General features: G+C 41.8%; 1 protein-coding gene across 17 annotated transcripts in view; it reads right to left on the reverse strand.

The window, feature by feature from the left end:
- Nucleotides 1-25,143, reverse strand: part of LOC121313706 (focal adhesion kinase 1-like) — a 186,153-nt gene that overhangs the window by 52,997 nt on the left and 108,013 nt on the right. For 14 of the 17 annotated variants that reach the window (XR_005950024.1, XR_005950025.1, XM_041246517.1 and 11 more), the window contains 2 exons: nt 3,141-3,158; nt 800-856 (listed from right to left, as the gene is read on the reverse strand). Coding sequence is in view for 15 of the 17 variants with exons in the window: in XM_041246517.1 (XP_041102451.1) it covers nt 800-856; nt 3,141-3,158 (75 nt within the window). In the remaining 2 variants the exon portion in view is untranslated. The remainder of the gene's footprint in view (nt 1-799; nt 857-3,140; nt 3,159-25,143) is intronic. The other 3 variants (XM_041246515.1, XM_041246512.1, XM_041246516.1) reach the window with 1 other exon arrangement.

A 25,143-nucleotide genomic window follows, 5' to 3' on the forward strand; every position in this document is an offset into this window, starting at 1 on the left:
GTGTTTTTTTTTTTTTTTTTTTTTTTTAACAAATGTACTCTTCATGCGGCAGGAGATGCTTCACTTAATTAAGTATGAAAATGAAGCTTTAAATGTAACAAAACAATATATATTAAAGCTCACACAGTACTAAATTAATCTTAAAACATTCCAAAACACAGGTTTAAAAAACAAATCTACCAAGACCACTTCATATAAAAGAGATCGATGACAAATCCACCACATGAACCCCTGAACACACATGCAACACCATCCTCAATAATCAAACTGTTAACAGGGCTTATTGTAATACTTGTACTGTACAGTTTGGAAACACATTCAAAGACTAGACACTGTGCAGTTTGGAAACACAAAGAATGCACACTGTACAGTTTGGAAACACATTCAAAGAGTATACACTGTACAGTTTGGAAACACATTCAAACAGTACACACTACAGTTTGGAAATGCATTCACAAAAGTACACCTGTACAGTTTGAAAGGGTTAAATTTGTGTTTAAAAGAAGGCAGAGATCAAACATCCGTTTGTGCAAAATAATTTGGTGTCCAGGGGCTGGTTTTTCAAAACTTTTAATCTGGGTGTTCGAAATTTGTAATATGGATAAATGTAATCCAGCAGTGACATGTTCTGAAAAAACAGATAAAAGTAACCTCGATTACACAATATAGAATTACAAAATCTGGATCACTGTTATCAAGGTTACAAGTTGAAAAAACAGCCCCTGGTTACTGCTATGAGACCCATTTAAAACATGCTGTGATTTCCCCAACAGTGCCTTGCTGTTGCTGACGTACTTACTTGAGGGCATGGTGTATGTATCCTCTTCGTCTATAATTTCTGCATAGTCGTCCGTCTCTGCAAGGAGAATGGAGCCTGTTAGCTTGTGTGAAGTTAAACAGCTTTTAATAAATCTGACACATGCATGTTCAAGCCAAACAAAAGCAACTAAGATATTATATATATATATATAAAATAGATTAAGTCATTGGTATTATAACTCAGAGTCTTGTCTACTTGCACTGTTTCTAGGAAAATGCTACAGCAGCTGGAGCAAACCTTTAAGGGTGAAGACCAAACAATTCCTTGTTTTAAGCCATTTTAGACCCCATTGTAAATGAGACTTTAAAAACAACAGCCATTGCCAAGAAAGTTATAGGGTTATCTTTAGACAATGACAAATAAAACAGAAGTCCAAGTGATCATTGTTTAACGTTGTTTGTATGCCACTGGAAAGAAAACAGGGACTGAATTACAAAATGTTCCCGTCAGACTAGTCACAAACTACAGTAACGTGGCAAGATGGGCGAGTTGGAGTAGCTACGGGGAAACCAGACTTGCAGATATTCTGCAACACTGAACCCAGAAGAGGCTCTGGTAGACCCACAGACACTGCTCCAGCTCAGCCACAATACCTTTTGTGTGCATTAGACTTGTCTGCTTGTGTGTCTATTATTAACAGGTATTTGGCTTTTTTAATGGTATGTTTTGCACAGCAATTAGAGAACTGCAGAGCAACAGCCTTTTCTGACAAACTGTCACATTTCACTGGCACAGTAAAAGCAGTGTTTGGTCACAGAAGACAAGCAAAAGCGTGAGGACTCTCAGAAGACACTCTTTGGGTCTCCTCGTAACTAAGCACTGCTTTACCCATGACTGAAGTGTTTTCAACGTCTCTGCATTCATCATGAGACTATCACAAATATGAAGAATGTATGAGTGTTGCTCATTGAATACAATGAAGAAAATACTAAAAATAATAATAATACTACACTTTTACCGCAATGTGTCAGGGATGGAATAAGACTCCCACTGCATTACAGTTTGATATATTCCTAATTTTGCTATGAGTTTAATAAGACACACAGACACACCTGAGCCTGTTACCTGTACACTGTGGCTAATCAAGCTGAACTGGATCTAACTGCTATCTCATTTCCATCCCTAAAAAGAGACAGTAATTCATATTTAAGGTAAGGTATACTGGGATTATTAAGATAGCTCTACATTTTCTAATTCCACCCTGGGAGTGAAATAATTCTGTACAATACTAACAGGACACACAAAACAAGGGTGAGATGGGCTAGTCCTGTCAGTCCTGCATGTTAAAATCTGCCATCAGAAAACATGGTGGAACCTTGCAGGACTCCTCATATATATATATATATATATATATATATATATATATATATATATAATATATATATATATAATAAAAACAGAATGCTGTCCTGTTCTCATGTATACTCAATAAAGGAATGTATTCTTCAGCTCGACAAAATGAATTCACCACTGAAAGGGCTAGGAAACACCACTACAGCGGAGTCCAGTAACTGAAACTTACCAACACCACCTCAACCACGCCAGACATTAGGGTTATAAGATACAAGGACACCACCTCTACCACACCAGACATTAGGGTTATAAGATACAAGGACACCACCTCTACCACGCCAGACATTAGGGTTATAAGACACAGTGACACCATCTCAACCACACCAGACATTAGGGTTATAAGATACAGTGACACCATCTCAACCACGCCAGACATTAGGGTTATAAGATACAGTGACACCATCTCAACCACACCAGACATTAGGGTTATAAGATACAAGGACACCACCTCAACCACACCAGACATTAGGGTTATAAGATACAGTGACACCACCTCAACCACACCAGACATTAGGGTTATAAGATACAGTGACACCACCTCAACCACACCAGACATTAGGGTTATAAGATACAGTGACACCATCTCAACCACACCAGACATTAGGGTTATAAGATACAAGGACACCACCTCAACCACACCAGACATTAGGGTTATAAGATACAAGGACACCACCTCAACCACACCAGACATTAGGGTTATAAGATACAAGGACACCACCTCAACCACACCAGACATTAGGGTTATAAGATACAAGGACACCACCTCAACTACACCAGAAATTAGGGTTATAAGATACAGTGACACCATCTCAACCACACCAGACATTAGGGTTATAAGATACAATGACACCACCACATCAGACATCAGGTTTATACAATACAATCACATCACCTAGAACCACAGTTTCTAGCTTGTTAGTAGCAGAGCGGAAAGAGTTAGAAGATATTTTAAAAAGCAAAACATTACCGTCCCCACTAATTTCATCTGCAGATCCAGGAAGCATGCAGAAAGATGCAATAGACAGGGAGAGAGAACAAGAAGAAAAGGGGAAAATACAGTGTTACATAATTACAAAGCTTTAAATTATAATTATCACATTAACAGTCAACAAGAAAGCACTTTAACCCTTTAGATTTGTGGCTGTACAAGGTTAAAATCGTCATGTTCTTAAACGTATATATATATATATATATATATATATATATATATATATATATATATATATATATATATATATATACACACACACACACACACACACACCTCCAATTACCGCAGATTTTCTCCCCAGTTTTGAATGTTTTTCCCACAGATGCTCAGGAGAACTCAAGGTTCAGTGATCAGTCCTCCGATCCCACGACCAAGCCAGCTTCCTGTTTTACACCCAGGAACTCAAGAGTGGGTGTCAGTGAGCTACCGACCACTGGAGGACAAAGGCCAGCCCTGCAGGTGCCCGCTCTGAGCTCACTGGACGCCTGGCCGGTAGGATCTGCTGTAGCGCAATCAGCAGAAACAGTGCCTGCTGGTTTTGGCTCCCTAACCTGCGGGAGCGCCAGAGCCAATGCAACGCTCCCTTTGACATCCCCACCAAAGACCTGTGACTCTGCACAGCCAGGACGTGAGCCTGCGCTGTTTGACTCGCCCTGCGCACCACGCGGCTGCACTTCTACCAGGTCAGCCACTCGGGGGACCTCATAATATTAATCTTTAATTCCCCATTAAATGGTTGAATTAAGATTTCATAACACCCTCATTTTATTCCACCAAAAAGGCTGAATATGTAAGGAGAGAGAAAAGGTCCCTCAGCCACACTTGTGAGAACTACATTTAGCTTAACTTTAGTCATGGTTACCATTCTGAATGTTAAATGTTAAAAAGCGAGGAGTGGGAGCACAGGCTTCTCAATGCAGCTGTTAAAGAACACACAAAGCAGTGTGACAGGCATTAGGAGACCAGGGTGTGCTGTATTACCTCCGGAAGAAGGCGAGTTCACAGATCTTAAACAGTTTAGACATTACTAATGAAACAGCTGTTCTGCTGACACTTTGGGGTTGGAAGATTGAAGTATCTTTCCAATTTAATTCACTTTATTACATAAGAACATAAGAACATAAGAATTATGTTCTTAAGATTGAAGTATCTTTCCAATTTAATTCACTTTATTACCTTTATACAGGAGTCATGTAAAATCCAAACAAGGTTTTTAAAACACAAAACAGGTAAATGCTAAAAGTAAATAATAATAAAACACCACAAACTTACTTCAGTGGGCTGGTGACAAATGCTATAAAAGAATTTCCGTCCTGATTAGATTATCCCTCCTAGTGCCATGCTCCTTTAGCAACGTATACACTTCCACACAGTTTAAAAGCTGAGACAGCCAGGTTAGTTGCAGAAGACTTTTGTAATGTGCTTTTGAGGGCTTTCTAATTTCTATCAAATAAAAAGAGATGAATCCCTGCTGATGCTGCTATGCTGTACGTTTCTATTTGTGATTGAGATGAATCCCTGCTGATGCTGCTATGCTGTATGTTTCTATTTGTGATTGAGATGAATCCCTGCTGATGCTGCTATGCTGTACGTTTCTATTGGTTTGTGATTGAGATGAATCCCTGCTGATGCTGCTATGCTGTACGTTTCTATTTGTGATTGAGATGAATCCCTGCTGATGCTGCTATGCTGTACGTTTCTATTTGTGATTGAGATGAATCCCTGCTGATGCTGCTATGCTGTACGTTTCTATTTGTGATTGAGATGAATCCCTGCTGATGCTGCTATGCTGTATGTTTCTATTTGTGATTGAGATGAATCCCTGCTGATGCTGCTATGCTGTACGTTTCTATTGGTTTGTGATTGAGATGAATCCCTGCTGATGCTGCTATGCTGTACGTTTCTATTTGTGATTGAGATGAATCCCTGCTGATGCTGCTATGCTGTACGTTTCTATTTGTGATTGAGATGAATCCCTGCTGATGCTGCTATGCTGTACGTTTCTATTTGTGATTGAGATGAATCCCTGCTGATGCTGCTATGCTGTACGTTTCTATTTGTGATTGAGATGAATCCCTGCTGATGCTGCTATGCTGTACGTTTCTATTTGTGATTGAGATGAATCCCTGCTGATGCTGCTATGCTGTACGTTTCTATTTGTGATTGAGATGAATCCCTGCTGATGCTGCTATGCTGTACGTTTCTATTTGTGATTGAGAAGAATCCCTGCACATGCTGGTATGCTGTACGTTTTTATTGGTCTTAAGTTTTTCAGTTGTTCCTCTATACAATAACCTAGAAAGCAATAGTGGTTTTCCTTCAAGATCAATATTATGGGGTGAAAAGAAGTTGCTACCAGATAGCTTTATTAAGAACCCTCACAGGGGTTTCGGCTACAATTGCATCTCCTATTGCTATTCTCAGCAGTGCCGTGCTTTGAAGACAAACACAGAACACAATGGAAATGGCACCGGACACATTTACTAAGGACTTCCTTCTTTTAAGGCAAAGTTTACTGTGCGCTGCTGGTAATGAGACTGGCAGCACGGGGGCATTTCCTTCTTCAACAGGTAACCAAGGCAAGTAAGCTTTTCAGGTACATTCAAAATGCTTATTTTACAATGACAGAGTTTCTTATGCAGCAGAGTGATAAATGTGGGACTATGGAGATAAATGCCATTAATCAACAGCTATGAATACCTTGAAATAGGCTGCAGCAGTTTGACCGCAGATGTTACAGTGTCCCTTGGTATGAACTTCCTTTAAATGGAATCTGATTATTATATCAGCCTTCTCCGTATAAGAACCTACATCCTTTACAGTAGTTTGTGAGACAGAGAGCACGATTCTAGGGAAGAAATATAGACAGAAAGAGATACACGTAGGAAAGGAGAGCCCTGTACATAATAGTGATTCTCTTTCCATGGAAGAAATATAGACAGCAAGAGATACACGTAGGAAAGGAGAGCACAACATGCTCCTGGACTATCTTGGGCTCTCTCAATCTGTCAACGTCTCCACTCAAACCCGAGGACACACCCTGGTCGACCCCTCAAATCTCTGTCTCATATCTCTCTCTAACCATTGCTAATATTAATCTTCCTGCTCCTTCCGCTACCGATATTGTTATTTCTTTCTGTCCCAAGAATCTGCTCAATCCTCTGAAACTCTCAGAATGTGTGTCTGCATCCCCTCTAACTGGTACTCTCCCATCCTCAGTTGATGATGCGGTGACCCTCTACAATGCCACCTTTACTCATATCATCTACACTGTTGCCCTGCTTACAACCAGAGCAATGAAGAAAGATCAACACTGCCCATGGTACACCCTCGAACTTTGACTACTTAAGTCTGCCTGCCGCAAGCTGGAGCGCAAGTGGTGGTCATCTGGACTAACGGTTCACAGAGATCTGGATCGACGATCTCTAACTACAGACGTGCACTCACCACTGCCAGGGTGAAGTACTTCTCTGAAATTATAACTACGGGACACAGTAAACCCAATATTCTCTTTAACACCATCGACCAAATCCTACATCCAGTCACCGACCAATCCAACTCCCGTTCTTCCTCCTCTCTTACCTGTCATGTCTTCTCCTTTTTCCTTCAGAATAAACTTGACAACATCTACTCTATGCTCTCCTGCCACAGACCCAGTTTACTACTTAACCACCTTGACTCTCCTCCAGTTGCCCCTCCTGCTCTCTCCTCTCTCTCCTCTCTCCATTGCTGGCGTCTCCAGTTTACTGTTGAAATCAACTACTGCCACCTGCCCCCTGGACCCCTGGCCGACTAACACTGTCCATGTCTGTGCTTCTGATCTTGCTTACTCCATTATGCACACTCTCAACCAGTCCCTGGACTTTGGCTCGATTCCTGCTGCCCTTAAGCTGCTACCGGCATAATCGGCTGCCAAGTTACGCCGGTACTCAAAAAACCCTCCCTTGACCCAGCTGACTTATCTAATTTCCAATCTCTCCTTTCCCTCCAAAACTCTTGAAAGGGCTATAGCCAGTCAGCTGATGAAACATCTCACAGATAAAAATCTGTTTGCATCTCTGCAGTCTGGCTTCCAGTCGCACCACAGTACAGAAACTGTTCTGCTCCGCATTGTAAATGATCTCCTGCTGAATGCAGATGCTGCTGCTCCCTCTGTGCTTGTCCTCCTTGACTTAACAGCCACTTTTGATACCACAGATCATAGCATTCTTCTTGACCGCCTTCAGAAGTATGCTGGGATCTTCTGAACCTGTCTCTCTTGGATGTCCTCTTACCTATCCGGACGCATGCAGTCTGTTTTCTATGATGGACACAACACGATACAATACAATTTGCTATTATATAGCGCTTTTCATGCGAAGCATCCCAGGGCGCTTTACAAGACACAAAAACAAATGCATAACAACCCAGCCTAACAGTAAGCATGTGAAAACAGATACGTCTTTAAACCCGACTTAAAAGATTACATTGTAGCTACAACTCTGATATCACTTGGAACAGAGTTCCAGAGACGAGGCGCATAACAACTAAAAGCTTCTCCTCCTCCTGACCAAAAGACCAGCACTTGATGACCGTAGACTGCAACTGGGAATATAAGGTAAAACCAGATCCTGCAGATACAAATGCCCAGATGGCTTGATAAGTAAGACGCAGGATCTTAAAATCAATCGTGAATTTAATAGGAAGCCAGTGCAGTGACTTGAGAACAGGAGCGCGCACTCTTGCTGCCGCATTCTGAACCTCATTCTGCTGTAATTCAGAGTCAGGTAGGCCAGAAAATAGACAGCGTTACAGTAGTCCAATTTAGACATCACAAAAGCATGCACCAACATTTCAACACCTTTGTCAGACAAGATCATTCTCAATTTAGCTATATTAAGGAGCTGAAAGTAAGATGTCTTAACTACTGAACTAAAGTGGGCATCCAGACAAGATTCAGAATCCATTGAAACTCCCACAGGAAAGGAATATTAATAGATGGCAATTTAGCTAAACTGTGCCTGGAGGCAACAAACAGCACCTCTGTCTTCCGTGGATTAATTTTCAGATAATTAGCAGTCATCCATGCTTGGATCTCACTTAAACACCGAGACAGAACAGCCGCTGCCATTTCTGAGTTGGTGGGAAATGAACAGTATATTTGTGTGTCATCCAATGAAATCCAAGGTTGTATTTAGCAATGATGGATGCTAGGGGGAGCATATATATATATGCTAAACAGCAAAGGGCCAAGCACAGAGCCTTGTGGAACTCCGCACTTCACATAACCAGTTTCAGAAAACAGTGGTGTCGCAAACCCTGTCACCTGCGGTGTCCCTCAAGGGTCTATCCTTGGGCCTCTTTAACATCTACATGCTTCCCTTGGGTCACCTCATCTGCCAACACAGCCTCATGTTTCACTATGTCCCTGCCCGCAAGTTGAGGTCCTCCGACTCTGGCCTGCTTGTTACCCCCAAGCAAAAGTGCACCACACTTGGACAACGTTCATTAAGCTTCATGGCTCCGACTCTTTGTAACTCTCTCCCGGCTTTGGTGCGTGATGCTCCCACCATCACTTACTTTACATCAACTCTCAAGATCCACTTGTTCTCTCTTGCTTTACATGCTCTTTAAGCCTTATATCTGCTATTAGCTGCTGTGTTGTTGCTTTCATGCATTATGCATTTTTCACTGTATTGTATTATGCATAGTTTTTTACTGTATCATGTGTTATTCATTTCTCTGTATATAAAGTTTATGGATTTTCTTGTTACTGCACCTTGTAAAGCACTTTGTGATGGTGGTCCACTATGAAAGGCGCTATATAAAATAAAGATTGATTGATTGTACATAATAGTGATTCTCTTTCCATGGAAGAAATATAGACAAAAAGAGGTACATGTAGGAAAGGACAGCCCTGTATATAACAGTGATTCTCTTTCCATGGAAGGTAGAATATTCATTCCACTTCAAGCTGGATGCAATCATACCAAGGCTGATTACCATGCATTGTTACAATGTAGCTCACCCACTGGGACCCTGCACAGTTCTCTTCTCCAGCAATCTGGGACAAGCGCTTTGTATTAATTTAAAATTCAATTATGGAGATATCTAAAGGACAGTATGTATGTATGGATGTGTGTTTGTATGTATGTGTGTTTCTATGTATGCATGTGTGTGTTTGTATGATTATTAAAAAAAGAATACAAAAATAAATTCAAAACTTGGAATAGCGTTATTCCAGACACTCTTCCCTATACAAAATTTGACTTAAAAACTAAAAATATATAAAAACATGACTCTGTACTTCCTATAAAACAACTGGTCTCCCTTGTACTGCACTTCACAGGGCTGGATATGCACTGAATCTGCTTGTCTTGAAATGGGTTAGGCAGACAGACAGAGCGCTACATCACATTAGTCAGGTAGGCTGCAAGGCGGCTGTGTGAATGTCAGAGCAGTACCCTTGGCTGCAGACTGATGAGAACAGAAGACGAAAGGAAGAAGAAAGTGCCTGGCTTTCTTAACTCTAGTCTGACTGTGATTCACTCCTTCATACAAAGAGAGAGAGAGGGGGGGAGAAAACAAGGAAAGAAAAAAGAATGGAAATTAAATAGCAAAGAAAATCCTTGAAATGATGATCGACAGGAACAAACAGACTAAAACCACAGAATTAAAACTGCTTTTTTTTTGTCCCCCAAACCCTAACGTGGGTCTCTGTAAATCGCATATGTCAAAATGTGTTTCTTGAGAAGGTTGCATTGCTATATGAAATTAACACTCATCATGCCTGCACAAAAATAAAACAATTAAATAAAATGTTAGGTTATTATCATAACCCTGGTTCCCTTAAATAGGAATGTATCCATTACATAATGGGTTAAATTTGTTTACCTGAAAATACTGAGACTTATCAAAGCTGTCGCACAGTGACTGGCAACGTCATCACACCAGTCTGTGCACCTAACGTTCCCTTTCAAGTACGAAATATATCCATCAAATAAAGGGTAATTATACCCAAGACGTTGCAAAGTGCATTACTTGCAGAATGACTTAAAACTGAGAGGGTCAGATGGGAAGGCTGCCACAACATAGATTATTTATTCATTTATTATTTTAGTAAACAGGAATCAATTCTCTTCAGGTGCTTCTGGTTTTGACACAGAAGCTGCCATTAGCACTCTGGTCCCAAAGCCAAGGTTTTGAGGATCTAGTCTGTAAAACCTTGTGAAGTATGCAGCGTAACCCATACCGCAGCACTGCAAATGTCAATGACAGATGCACCCTGGAACAAAGCCCAAGAGGTAGACATACCTTCTGTGGAGTGACCAGTGACCTTCACAGGAGGGGCAAGTTGGCTTGTTTATAAGCAATCTTCACTGTCTCTGCTTAGACAGGGCTTTACCATGGGCCTTAGTTCCATAGCAGATGAACAGCTGTTCAGATTCCCTTCAACTTATTCTATCAACACAACATGCTAATGCATGACGGGCAAAGAGCATGAAGCTTACACTCCCTATCCAACTGGAAAGGAGGGTGATGGAAACTCCAGCTTCACCAACTGGATGACGACAGAAACACATTTGAGCTTGAAAGCTGGGTTTGTGCGGAGTGTGACCTTGGACCTAGACTCCATGGACAACAGACAAGCTTTTGCCATTGAAAAGGCTTGCATCTCGCTCACACGCTTTGCTTTCTTAAAAGACAGATGTTTCAGCCCGGCTGAATGCAGGGGCTCAAACAGCAGCTTCATGAGTGCATTAAGCACTACGTTCAGCCTCCACTGAGGGACATTGTCCTTAAGGGGAGGTCCCAGCCTCTGTGCCCCTTTCAAAAATTGCCCAGCCAGGAAGAGAGCTCTTGGGAAGACCAAGTCAGTTTTTACATGGCAAGCGGAAATAGCTGCCAAGTACACCTTCAAATGTTGATGGTGATTTCCCCTCATCAAACAGTTCTTGCAAGAACTGCAGAATGACCAGAATTGGACATGTTGTGGGGTTGAAGTGCCACGCCAGACACCAGGTCTGGAACACTGCCCACTTATACCTGTCCTGGGCTCGCGTAGAAGCGACCCTGGCATTCTGAAGAGTTGAAATAACACTGTCAGTCAGCCCTAGCTGGCACAAATGCAGCCGTTCAGGGGCCAGACACAGAGCTGTAGGCTCGATGATGCAGGGTGCCACAGGGTCCTTCGCACCTGACCGAGCAGGTCACGGCGGAGAGGCAGTTGTCAGGGGTGGTCGCACAGTAGTTGTGACAGTGCCGAAAACCAAGTCCTCCTTGGCCAGAACGGGGCTACTAAGAGCACCCTGGCTGGTCCCACCTAATCTTTTCCAGGCACATCAGTAGCATTGCTATCAGTGGGAAGGCATACAGCAGGGCCCTCAACCACATGTGGGCCATGGCATCTACACCTAGCAAAGCCTCACTCTCCTGTATGGAGAACCAGAGGGGACAATGAGCTGATTCCAGGGAGGCAGAGACCTAGCTGTGCTCTCCCGCATCTGTCCCAAATGACTGTCTGTCCCAAGAGAGACTTGGGACAGACTGTCCCAAGTCTCCGTTCTGAGCCACAGGTGGTACCGGTGATAAATGCATGAGTCAGTGCTGCTAGTGCAGCCGCGGCTCCGTTACAAGCCGTGCGCGTTGCACGGGTGGTACCGGTGATAAATGCACGAGTCAGTGCTGCTGGTGCAGCCGCGGCTCCGTTACAAGCCGGGTGTGGTGCAACGCTCGGGCCGGCAAACGCAGTGGTAGCAAGTGAGGCTAAAAGCAACAACAGGAGTAGAGTCTGTGTGTGCCTGTCTGATAGCCTGAGCTTAAAAGCCTTCACAGCGTGGTGCTAAAAAAGCTGCCCACCACTGCGGCATGAACACAGAGACAAGCTCTCCGCTCGGAATGCTCCTGCCAATGGATCGGTCGGTATAGCCAGACAGCTGAGCACCGGAGAGCTCATACAGGAGCACGACTCAGTGACTAATTCTGCAAGGAAACATACATTCTAATGATATAAGTTTTAAAAAAAAATTAAACATAGATTTCGATGAATTTGTTTGAAAAGATGAGTCTCTCTGCAGCTTGCTCGAATCAGGCTGTCATCAAAGAACATGGTCTCTTCCAAAGGGGCGCAGACTGGCGTGATGACGTTGCCGGTCACTGTGTGACAGCATTGGCAAGTCTCCGGATTTTCAGGTAAACAAAGTTAACCTGTTATGTAATGGATACATGTTGTACTTGAAAAGTCGTTGACAGATGAAATGCTAGCCATATTAGTCCAGAGACGATAGACAATGAGAAAGAGATGCAATACCTTATATTGGACTAACTAAACAATAATTAACCACAAAGTACTTGAAATGGGAATGTAAATATCTAGTTCCAATGCTGTTACTTAATAAAAATGTATTGCTGATGTACTGTATATCATACCTTCTGGGTTCATTTTGACATTGTGACTGTTCATTTCTATAAACGACTCCTCTGGAGCTGGTTTGTCAGCAGTTCTGCATACAGTACCTTCATTAAAACTGCGTGAGTCTTGTTGACCATGCTGACTGATGGCAACACACTAATGGGAATGGGAACCTACCCTTCAAAACATGTCATTATAGTTCCATGATGACTTGCTAAGCAGAACTATTTACCTGCAGGCCTTTATATAAAATACAAATGTTTAAATGTATATTAAACACAATTAAAATATCCAGAAATAAGCCATTCAATGCACCTTTTAGTACATTATCTTCTCCAGAATGGCAACCAATTGCTTCTTATGTGACCCCAACGTCTCTCTACAAAAGTCTGTATGAATCATGCTCATTGTTTACTCCCATCAATGCCCTAGAGTCAATCAGAATGGCACACACTAACTTGGATTTGTTTACTCTCATCAATGCCCCAGTCAATCAGAATAGCACACACTAACTTGGATTTGTTTACTCTCATCAATGCCCTAGAGTCAATCAGAATGGCACACACTAACTTGGATTTGTTTACTCTCATGAATGCCCCAGTCAATCAGAATAGCACACACTAACTTGGATTTGTTTACTCCCATCAATGCCCTAGAGTCAATCAGAATGGCACACACTAACTTGGATTTGTTTACTCTCATCAATGCCCCAGTCAATCAGAATAGCACACACTAACTTGGATTTGTTTACTCTCATCAATGCCCTAGAGTCAATCAGAATGGCACACACTAACTTGGATTTGTTTACTCTCATGAATGCCCCAGTCAATCAGAATAGCACACACTAACTTGGATTTGTTTACTCCCATCAATGCCCTAGAGTCAATCAGAATGGCACACACTAACTTGGATTTGTTTACTCTCATCAATGCCCCAGTCAATCAGAATAGCACACACTAACTTGGATTTGTTTACTCTCATCAATGCCCTAGAGTCAATCAGAATGGCACACACTAACTTGGACGGCATGCTCGCCACCATTACTTTCTGAAGTGTAATAATGTCTCTCTTGATCTGCGGTGACCTGAATTGGACACAGTATTCTACAGGTCTCAAACCGCATGAATTGCTGCAGGTTTTTCCACCAGGATTAACCTGTACAAGTGGAATGACATTTATTCTCTACTGGAGATTTTGTGAAACACAATTAGTCTCTACTGGGGAGTCTGACTAAACCCCACACTAGTGCCATTTCATAATGGAACAATTGGAGGCCACTTTGGGGAAAATGATGAACTGGAACAGAAGTGTTTCAAGGAGATCATGAAAGGACTAAATAACAAGCACTGTTCTTCCCTGCCTGGGAAATAAAAAGGACCAATTCCTGAAAATCAATTCTCTTCAGACATAATGTGTGCTTGCACATTGGAAAATAGGCAAACAGCATAAATAATTGCTTTTCTCTTTTTTTTTGCTTTATTTTATGCTAATAGTGATACATTTAGTTTGTATATCTAGTTCAAACTAGAATAGGTTTTAGAACCACAGAACATTACTTGACCATGCCACTATAGGAAGTCCTTCTAATTCCATACTGATATATCTGCATGGGTTTGACAGCTGTGAGAAGCTCAGGACAGCCTGCCCTCTCTTCCCCCACCACTGCAGTACTAGTAAGATGAAAATGTGAAATGTCAGCCCTTCACAAGAAACCCTTTCAATGAGCAGGCAGTCTGAGAGGCCCTGACCCAATGCTGCTCTGTGCTCTCCCAGCACATTCGCTTTTCAATCAGCTTCTTTTATCTCTCACTCCTCTACCCTGGCACTTAACATTTTACTCAGTGGGACCATGTTCTTGTGGGATAGATTCTCAATCATGAAATTTAATAGAAAACAAAAAGACAAATGGCATTTAATATCAGCTGTTGCTGGAGCCAAGCAAGATGGCTTCTTTATCAGGACAGACTTTAGAGAGGGGTATGATCCTCCTGAGCGCAGACTAAATAAACTGCTCCTACACACCAGCTTTGGAAAGTGTTGATCGCTAGCCTTGCTGATTTCCAGTGCTTGTCTATTGCGGAGGCAGGGTAGCTAGGCCAGCTTGTTTCATTGGAAAGTGTACATACATTTTTTTTTTTATTCAATTATTTAAATGTAAATCAGGGGTGTGCAATTCACCCGACGCCCCGGACAACACGATATGTGTGAGGGAAAACAGGCTTTGCCGTTATACTTAGTAGTTTTTATTTACTTATGTTTCCTAGGTTCGTTCTGTTGCTAGAGAGCCGCTCTGGGTATATTTCTAGAGAGCAGCGCAAGTTTCTGAAAACCGAATTGCAGAAGTCTAGCACTGTGGCAGGGAGGGCCCTGCCTGTAAATAATATTGTTTTGTGGTGTTTTGGTGGTGGTTAGCAGGGATGGGGTTAATTTCCTATCCCTTCCAAAATACTTCTGAGAATGTGGCTGGAGCTAAATTGAATAACTGATGATAATTAGGCTCCAGCCACATGGTATAAAAAGTTGAGAAAAGCCTTTGTTTGGTGTAGGGTGTTGGTGAGTTGACAGTTTGTTGCTGTGTCTCTCTCTCTCTCGAGATCTGTTATGTTGGATAAAGTTCAGTAAAGGCTCTGCCCAGCCTGAACAGTTTTGCTTAAACTTTTGTTTTGGCCCTTGATTCGGTTATATTGTTCTTGTTTATGGTGTGCAAGAACTGTTTAACCTTTTATTTTTGTGTTTATTAAAACGCACAGCCGTGCTTAAACTGCAGCTTTCTTGTCTCTGAGTCTCCTTGCCTGCCGATACCACCTGGGCCCGCAACTTTCACAAGGACCTACACACCAACATTTCAACACATGTTTATGTCCCACCCCTATAACTTCTGATTGGCTACTGTGGGAAAAGCTGATATTCTATTGGTTATAAAGCAACCCAGAAATAGCTGCCAAGAGAGCCTCTGGCCATGCACAGACTAATCTTCTAAATTTTAATCCGCTTATAAGAATTACTGATTTAAGAATCAACCGAATATAGTGATCAAAACCACTGGGACAAAATCATTCCTATACTAACCATGCTAACATATTCTGCTTATGAGAATCAAGCAATCCGCTTATAAGAATCATTTCGGAGCAAACTGACTGCATGTAATACTGTACTGTATCAAGTGCAATGACGTGTACAACCAATAAAGCTGTTTCTGAATTTGATCACATTTCGCGTGATTAGGCATGTACGCAATGCAAGAATGTTGTTCTCCCAAAAAACAAAATCAGGGTGTGAAGCCAGAATCTCCATGCTGCAGCAGGGTTCCAGTTAACATCATGGGACAAGATGCTACATGAGGAAGAATAGCTGCAAAACAAAAGAAAAAACATTCTGTCTTTGCAGAATTTGATGGAGAATACTGTAAATATTGTGTGCATTTTGGTAGAAAAACAGTAAAAAATGCAGAGAAACTTATTACAAATGGGTGCAGCAAAGGAGAAGCCATACTAATGGGGGGACTTCAACTTCCCCCAAATAAAATGGGAAAACCCAGTGGGTAGCACGACGGATGAAACTGAAATGGTGGAAATGACAAATGACTGCTTCCTAACACAATTTGTCAAGGCACTGACTAGAGGGGAGGCATGTCTTGATTTAGTCTTTTCAAATAATGAAGACAATAAAACTACAACAGAGGTCAGAGAACCATTGACAAACTGAGACCACAACATGGTCTCATTTGAAGTGCTTTTTAAAACCCAAAAAGTAAATGACTAAAGCTAAGGTTTACAATTTTAGAAAGGCAAACTATGAAGATATGAAACAGAGACTAACAGAAGCAGATTTGACTAAAATAGAGAAAACATCCACAGAAAAAGGATGGCTGTTTTTAAAAAATGCAGTACTAGAGGTGCAAAACAATTACACCCCGAAAGTAGACCAATTTAAATCTAAAACAAAATGGCCAAAATGGTTTAATAGATCAATTAAAAAAACATTCAGGGAAAAGCAGCACTTTACAGAGCGTTCAAAAGGGACCAAGAACAAAGTACACAGAAAGAGTACTGCAAACACAAGTCAAAAAGGAAGTTAGAAAGGCCAAGAGAGAGGATGCTCCCGAGTGACGCATCCAGCAAAGGCGCTCCGCGCGAATGTGCCCTATAGCCTAGGGATCGCAGGTTCGAGTCCAGGCTATGTCACAACCGACCGTGACCGGGAGATCCCAGGGGGTGGCACACAATTGGCCGAGCACTGCCCGGGTAGGGAGGGCTTAGGTCGGTAGGGAAATCCACGGCTCACCGCGCATCAGCAACCCCTGTGGCTGACAGGGCCTCTCTGGTTCTGCAGTGGAGCTTCCAGATCTGTCTTGTTCTCCGGTATTATCAGTCTGGTGGCCTCGCTGTGGATCCGCAGTGCAAAATATGACAGATTCGGAGGACGCGGGCTCCAGCCTCCGTTCCCCGAGTCAGCGGGGGGGTTGCAAGCGGTGAGCCGAGGATACAGATTATAATTGGGCATCACAAAATTGGGGAGAAAACCGGGGTAAAAAAATATTATAACAGCAAAAGAACATTCAAAGGTAAAATGTCTAAGATACAAATGGCAAAAACCTTAGATGAAGAGAAAAAAAATAGCAAACATATTAAATGATTACTTTTCACAAGTTTTTACAAAAGGAGGATCCAGTTTTAAATAACTTTAGCATAACAGAGGCAAAGGTGTTAAATGGACTAGGAGCTCTTAAAATAAACAAATCCCCTGGGCCAGATGAGAGCCTCCCCATAGTACTCAAAGAAATGAAAGAAGTTATTTACAAACCACTAACCAAGATCATGCAGCAGTCTCTTGACACAGGGGTGGTACCGACAGACTGGAAAATTGCAAACGTAATACCGAGCCACAAAAAGGGAAACAAAACTGAACCAGGTAACTACAGACCAGTAAGCCTGACTTCTATTATATGCAAACTTATGGAAACTATAATAAGATCCAAAATGGAAAATTACCTATATGGTAGCAGGGTCCTGGGAGACAGTCAACATGGTTTTAGGAAAGGGAGAACTAACTTGCTTGATTTTTCTGAGGATGCAACATCAACAGTGAATAATTGTAAAGCATATGACATGGTTTATTTCGATTTCCAAAAAGCTTTTGACAAAGTCCCGCATAAAAGATTAATTCTCAAACTGAACGCAGTAGGGATTCAAGGAAATGCATGCACATGGCTACGGAGTTGTTAACATGTAGAAAACAGAAAGTACTGATTAGAAGAGAAACCTCAGAATGGAGTGAGGTAACCAGTGGAGTACCACATGGATCAATATTAGGTCCTCTGCTCTTCCAAATCTACATTAATGACCAAGATTCTGGTATAGTAAGCAAACTTGTTAAATTTGCAGACAACATGACACAAAAATAGGAGGAGTGGCAAACACTGTTGCAGCAGCAAAGGTCATTCAAAATGATCTAGACAGCATTCAGAACTAGGCAGACACATGGCAAATGACATTTAATAGAGAAAAGTGTAAGGTACTGCACGCAGGAAATAAAAATGTGCATTATAAATATCATATGGGAGATACTGAAATTGAAGAAGGAATCTATGAAAAAGACCTAGGAGTTTTTGTTGACTCAGAAATGTCTTCATCTAGACAATGTGGGGAAGCTAAAAAAAAAAAAAAAAAAGGCCAACAAGATGCTCAGAGATACAGTGAAAAGTGTTGAATTTAAATCAAGGTTAGTCATGTTAGAACTTTACAATGCATTAGTAAGACCTCATCTAGAATATTGTGTTCAGTTCTGGTCACAAAAAGTGCAAAGACGATCGACCAGAATTATTGCAGGTTTAAAAGGCATGTCATATGCAGACAGGTTAAAATAATTAAACAAAGACGGGGTAATCCGATTCAAGCATTCAAAATTCTAAAAGGTATTGACAATGTCGACCCAAGGGACTTTTTTAGCCTGAAAAAAAAACACAGACCAGGGGTCACAAATGGAGATTAGACAAGGGGCATTCAGAACAGAAAATAGGAGGCACTTTTTTCACAGAGAGAAGCTAATTGATGAGATTCTGAGATCAATAAGCTACTAACAACCAAACGAGCAAGTTGGGCCGAATTGCCTCAGCTCGTTTGTAAACGTTCTTATGTTCTTATGTAAAACTGAAAGAACACCAAGAAAAATCTGAATCCCACAAAGCTGCAGCAGTAATTAGCAATGATTTCGTATCTGTGATGCAACAAACTGAAACACCTGTCCATCAGGAGTTGGATTCAGTTGATAGAGAAAGAGTGGAAAAAAACAGGCAGAAGCTATTTTTATACTTGAATAACTCCCAAATATTGCTTATTACAGTTCTCTTAGTATTGTTACTTACATTTACCAGCAAATGTGTTCCAAACTGCATTGAAAGGAACATTTCCTTAAAGTATGTTATACACCTGTTGCGGTGAGGCAGAGGTGAAAGTAAGCCGGTACGCAGTACCAGTAAAACATTTTGTCGAGGTCATTTTACAGTTTGACTTATCAAAACGACTGTTTAGGCTACATCATTTTATTCTTTGTATTTAAGCAAAAGAACTCGCAGTACCTGAAAAAGAAAACATAGTACTAAAAATAATCTTATGGGTCACTTGTTTGATCATTTTTTTTTTTTTTCAGAAATTGCATACCCCTGTGTAATTTTATCTGAGGTATCTAATCACTCCCAAGTTTTAGTCGTGTATTTCAATATATTACTGAAATAAACCACTACAAACATTATCTCCAGTGTTTACTACTGGAAAGGAGGGAAGGGCGAGTCTGTCAAGATTCCATGGAAACACCAGCAGTGAATAAAGAGGATGTGTGGTTCTGAGAGGACACAGACAGCTGCTCTCAGTCCCAGGACATGCACTTGCCACTTCTTAATCCTCAAGTATTTTAATTAATTGACGACTTTGCCACAAGTATCATTCTAGCTTGCGTTTTATTTGTTATTAGCTGTATTAATTGATTCTTCAAGATCGTAATGACTCGTTACCCTCCCTTATAAAGGCTCTCTTATACAAACGCTTCTTCTAATAGGAAGCTCTCTTATACAAACGCTTCTAATAGGAGGCTCTCTTATACAAACGCTTCTAATAGGAGGCTCTCTTATACAAACGCTTCTTCTAATAGGAAGCTCTCTTATACAAACACTTCTTCTAATAGGAAGCTCTCTTATACAAACGCTTCTTCTAACAGGAAGACCTCTTATACAAACGCTTCTTCTAATAGGAAGCTCTCTTATACAAACACTTCTTCTAATAGGAGGCTCTCTTATACAAGCGCTTCTTCTAATAGGAAGCTCTCTTATACAAACGCTTCTTCTAATAGGAGGCTCTCTTATACAAACGCTTCTTCTAATAGGAGGCTCTCTTATACAAACGCTTCTAATAGGAGGCTCTCTTATACAAGCGCTTCTTCTAATAGGAAGCTCTCTTATACAAACACTTCTTCTAATAGGAGGCTCTCTTATACAAACGCTTCTTCTAATAGGAGGCTCTCTTATACAAACGCTTCTAATAGGAGGCTCTCTTATACAAACGCTTCTTCTAATAGGAAGCTCTCTTATACAAACACTTCTTCTAATAGGAAGCTCTCTTATACAAACACTTCTTCTAATAGGAGGCTCTCTTATACAAGCGCTTCTTCTAATAGGAAGCTCTCTTATACAAACGCTTCTTCTAATAGGAGGCTCTCTTATACAAACGCTTCTTCTAATAGGAGGCTCTCTTATACAAACGCTTCTAATAGGAGGCTCTCTTATACAAACGCTTCTTCTAATAGGAGGCTCTCTTATACAAACGCTTCTAATAGGAGGCTCTCTTATACAAACACTTCTTCTAATAGGAGGCTCTCTTATACAAGCGCTTCTTCTAATAGGAAGCTCTCTTATACAAACGCTTCTTCTAATAGGAGGCTCTCTTATACAAACGCTTCTTCTAATAGGAGGCTCTCTTATACAAACGCTTCTTCTAATAGGAGGCTCTCTTATACAAACGCTTCTTCTAATAGGAGGCTCTCTTATACAAACGCTTCTAATAGGAGGCTCTCTTATACAAACGCTTCTAATAGGAGGCTCTCTTATACAAACACTTCTTCTAATAGGAAGCTCTCTTATACAAACGCTTCTTCTAATAGGAAGCTCTCTTATACAAACGCTTCTTCTAATAGGAGGCTCTCTTATACAAACACTTCTTCTAATAGGAAGCTCTCTTATACAAACGCTTCTTCTAATAGGAAGCTCTCTTATACAAACGCTTCTTCTAATAGGAGGCTCTCTTATACAAGCGCTTCTTCTAATAGGAAGCTCTCTTATACAAACGCTTCTTCTAATAGGAGGCTCTCTTATACAAACGCTTCTTCTAATAGGAGGCTCTCTTATACAAACGCTTCTAATAGGAGGCTCTCTTATACAAACGCTTCTTCTAATAGGAGGCTCTCTTATACAAACGCTTCTTCTAATAGGAGGCTCTCTTATACAAACGCTTCTTCTAATAGGAGGCTCTCTTATACAAACACTTCTTCTAATAGGAGGCTCTCTTATACAAACACTTCTTCTAATAGGAAGCTCTCTTATACAAACGCTTCTTCTAATAGGAAGCTCTCTTATACAAACGCTTCTTCTAATAGGAAGCTCTCTTATACAAACGCTTCTTCTAATAGGAGGCTCTCTTATACAAACGCTTCTTCTAATAGGAGGCTCTCTTATACAAACGCTTCTAATAGGAGGCTCTCTTATACAAACGCTTCTTCTAATAGGAGGCTCTCTTATACAAATGCTTCTAATAGGAAGCTCTCTTATACAAACGCTTCTTCTAATAGGAAGCTCTCTTATACAAACGCTTCTTCTAATAGGAAGCTCTCTTATACAAACGCTTCTTTTAATAGGAGGCTCTCATACAAATGCGTCTTCTAATAGGAAGCTCTCTTATACAAACGCTTCTAATAGGAAGATCTCTTATACAAACCATTCTTCTAATAGAAAGCTCTTTTACAAAGTCTTCTTCTAATAGGAGGCTCTTTTACAAAGTCTTCTTCTAATAGGAGGCTCTCTTATACAAACGCTTCTTCTAATAGGAGGCTCTCTTGTACAAACACTTCTTCTAATAGGAAGCTCTCTTGTACACTTCACTAGAGTTGCAACAATTAGATCGACGCATGGAGTATTGATCCTCTATGTTTATATTTCTTGAGCTTTGATTATAGATTGTGAATGCACTAAGACACTGATGCAGGCTCAGAAGAACTGAAGGTTCAGTGGGCGTCCTCCGATCCCAATCCAGCTTCCTCTTCTACATCCAGGAACTCAAGACTGGATGTCAGCGAGCTACCGGCCTCTGGAGAACAATGGTCAGCCCTTCAAGTCTGCTCTGAGCTCACTGGGTGCTTGGTCAGGAGGGTTCACTGTAGGGTAATTCCATGACAAATCACCCCAAAATTTTTGGATTTTAAATCCTACAATCTCTGATTTACACCAAGGTTTGTTTGTTTAAGGCAAAGAAGCTCGGATTTACATTAGTTAGAGAGGTCAAAATGTGGTTGACAGTAACCAACCTTTTACTCAAAAACGGTTTGTGCTGCATACTTGTGGGCGGTGTTATTCTATTGGAAACGGTCTAGGTCGGCCAGGGCGTCCTCGGCTCACGCGCACCAGCGATCCCTGTAGTCTGGCCGGGCGCCTGTGGGCTTGCCTGTTAGCTGCGTTGTCCTCCTATGCTGTAGCTCCTGGGCGGCTGCATGGTGAATCCGCAGTGTGTAAAGAAGCGGTCGGCTGGCGGCACACACTTCGGAGGACAGCGTGTGTTCGTCTTCGCCGCTCCTGAGTCAGCACAGGGGTGGTAGCAGTGAGCCGAGACTAAATAATAACTGGTCACATCAAATTGGGAGAAAATAAAAATAATTGGCAATGACTAAATTAAAAAAAAAGAGAAAGACTGCAAAAACGAGCTTGCAGCGTCCCAGTGGTGGCCAGATTGTAACCCTTGAAGACATGTATTCATTCTGCAAGACTGACTTTAACAGTTTAACCTTCATCTCTGCATCCAGAAAAAAAACACCACGGCCAATGCTGAACACTTACAATACAGGTTCAAGTCTGCACTAACCATAGGGCACTAAACGTCTGCATAGATTCCCCATTTCCCAGACTCAGCTTCAAGTCTCTTCCCTCTGCATAAGTGAATCAGAATCTCCTGGTGTGGCTCTGATGAATCCCAAGCCGAGGAAGAAGATGCAGTTTTATATCAGAGTTCTGTCATCTATGCAGATTCGTGTTGGATTGGGGGGGGGGGGGGGGGGGGGCAGGTTAGGTTTTGATTTGTTCAAAGAAAACCAAAAATATTACCTTCCTGAAATTCTGCACAGATGAAGCCGAGACCTTTACCTTTTCTTGGTAGTTTATTAAGATTTGAATTTTTTATTTGCCATGTGATTTAGAATAAAATGGCACCTCCCACAAGGGGGAGTGGGGGTGGGAATACCCATCAAGCACATTTTGCTCTCTAACTTTTGACCCCTTTAGCTGATCGGTCTAAACATTTTTATTTGAGCTTGTTTGCCTGAAACAACCCCAAGAACCACATTTGTTGTAAATCGGAGCTGGTTGGGTGTAACCTGTTGAGTGATTTGTCATGGAATAACCCTGCAGCACGATGAGGAGAAACAGTCTCAGACGGTTTTGCCTCCCTAACCCACAGGCGCACCAAAGCCAACGCAACACTTCCTTCCGAATCCCCAGCGAAGACCCACCTAACATCTATGACCGCCAAGCATCCACCCAAAAAGTATTCTGACGGAACAGCATTCCAGTCCAGATCTTAGAATGCAGTCTATTTTAGCACTGGTAAAAGACGTGTTACTCCTGGTGCTGCCTGCAAATGTCTAGGAACTGCTGGCTGTACCAACAACAAACCTCAGGACAGGGAACATCTTATCCTATACAACACACTCTCATTACAAAAGGCCCCCAAAACTAGAAATATAAATTTGATTATAAGGTTTGCTGTAGAACCATTTCTGTCATACACAGCAGCAACACTTCTTGTAGAGAACAAATGGTAAACCCTTGAAAAATAAAAGCTTAATATTGGTACACAACAAAGATAAATAATAAAAAGGTGTTTTTTACAAGTACTTTAGGTCAGAAGGCTCAATTGCTGGGCACCGGGGTAATTGTGGCTCCTGTAGAAATGTAGTGTATTTCCTGTACAAGGGTTTATAGCACAAGGCACAAGCCTAATTGTAAATATGAACATCTGGTTCCCTGCAGGACAAAAGGGACACACTTGTTCCAATTAAATCTACAGCTACTCCCGTATATCGAAGCTCGCACATCGATATTATAATAAAACTATGACTGCTGAAGCTCTTTGTAAAGAGAAGCACTGTATAGAGACTTGGCGACAGAAGCTGGAGTGAAGCGCTGTAGAGAGACTCGGAGACAAGAAGCGCTGTATAGAGACTCAGAGACAGAAGCTGCTGTGAAGCGCTGTATAGAGACTCGGAGACAAGATGCGCTGTATAGAGACTCAGAGACAGAAGCTGCAGTGAAGCGCTGTATAGAGACTCAGAGACAGAAGCTGCAGCGAAGCACTGTATAGAGACTCAGAGACAGAAGCTGCAGCGAAGCACTGTATAGAGACTCAGAGACAGAAGCTGCAGCGAAGCACTGTATAGAGACTCAGAGACAGAAGCTGCAGTGAAGCGCTGTATAGAGACTCGGAGACAAGAAGCGCTGTATAGAGACTCAGAGACAGAAGCTGCTGTGAAGCGCTGTATAGAGACTTGGAGACAAGATGTGCTGTATAGAGACTTGGCGACAGAAGCTGCAGTGAAGCGCTGTATAGAGACTCGGAGACAAGAAGCGCTGTATAGAGACTCGGAGACAAGAAGCGCTGTATAGAGACTCAGAGACAGAAGCTGCAGTGAAGCTCTGTATAGAGACTCAGAGACAGAAGCTGCAGCGAAGCGCTGTATAGAGACTCGGAGACAAGACGCGCTGTATAAAGACTCAGAGACAGAAGCTGCAGTGAAGCGCTGTATAGAGACTTGGAGACAAGACGCTCTGTATAGAGACTCAGAGACAGAAGCTGCTGTGAAGCGCTGTATAGAGACTCAGAGACAGAAGCTGCAGTGAAGCGCTGTATAGAGACTCGGAGACAGGAAGCGCTGTATAGAGACTCAGAGACAGAAGCTGCAGTGAAGCACTGTATAGAGACTCAGAGACAGAAGCTGCAGTGAAGCGCTGTATAGAGACTTGGAGACAGAAGCTGCAGTGAAGCACTGTATAGAGACTTGGAGACAAGACGCGCTGTATAAAGACTCAGAGACAGAAGCTGCAGTGAAGCGCTGTATAGAGACTCGGAGACAGAAGCTGCAGTGAAGCACTGTATAGAGACTTGGAGACAGAAGCTGCAGTGAAGCACTGTATAGAGACTTGGAGACAAGACGCGCTGTATAAAGACTCAGAGACAGAAGCTGCAGTGAAGCGCTGTATAGAGACTCGGAGACAAGAAGCGCTGTATAGAAACTCAGAGACAGAAGCTGCAGCGAAGCGCTGTATAGAGACTCAGAGAC

This window comes from Polyodon spathula, chromosome 3 (genome assembly GCF_017654505.1).
Source record: "Polyodon spathula isolate WHYD16114869_AA chromosome 3, ASM1765450v1, whole genome shotgun sequence".
In the NCBI taxonomy this organism is placed as follows: Eukaryota; Metazoa; Chordata; class Actinopteri; order Acipenseriformes; family Polyodontidae; genus Polyodon; species Polyodon spathula.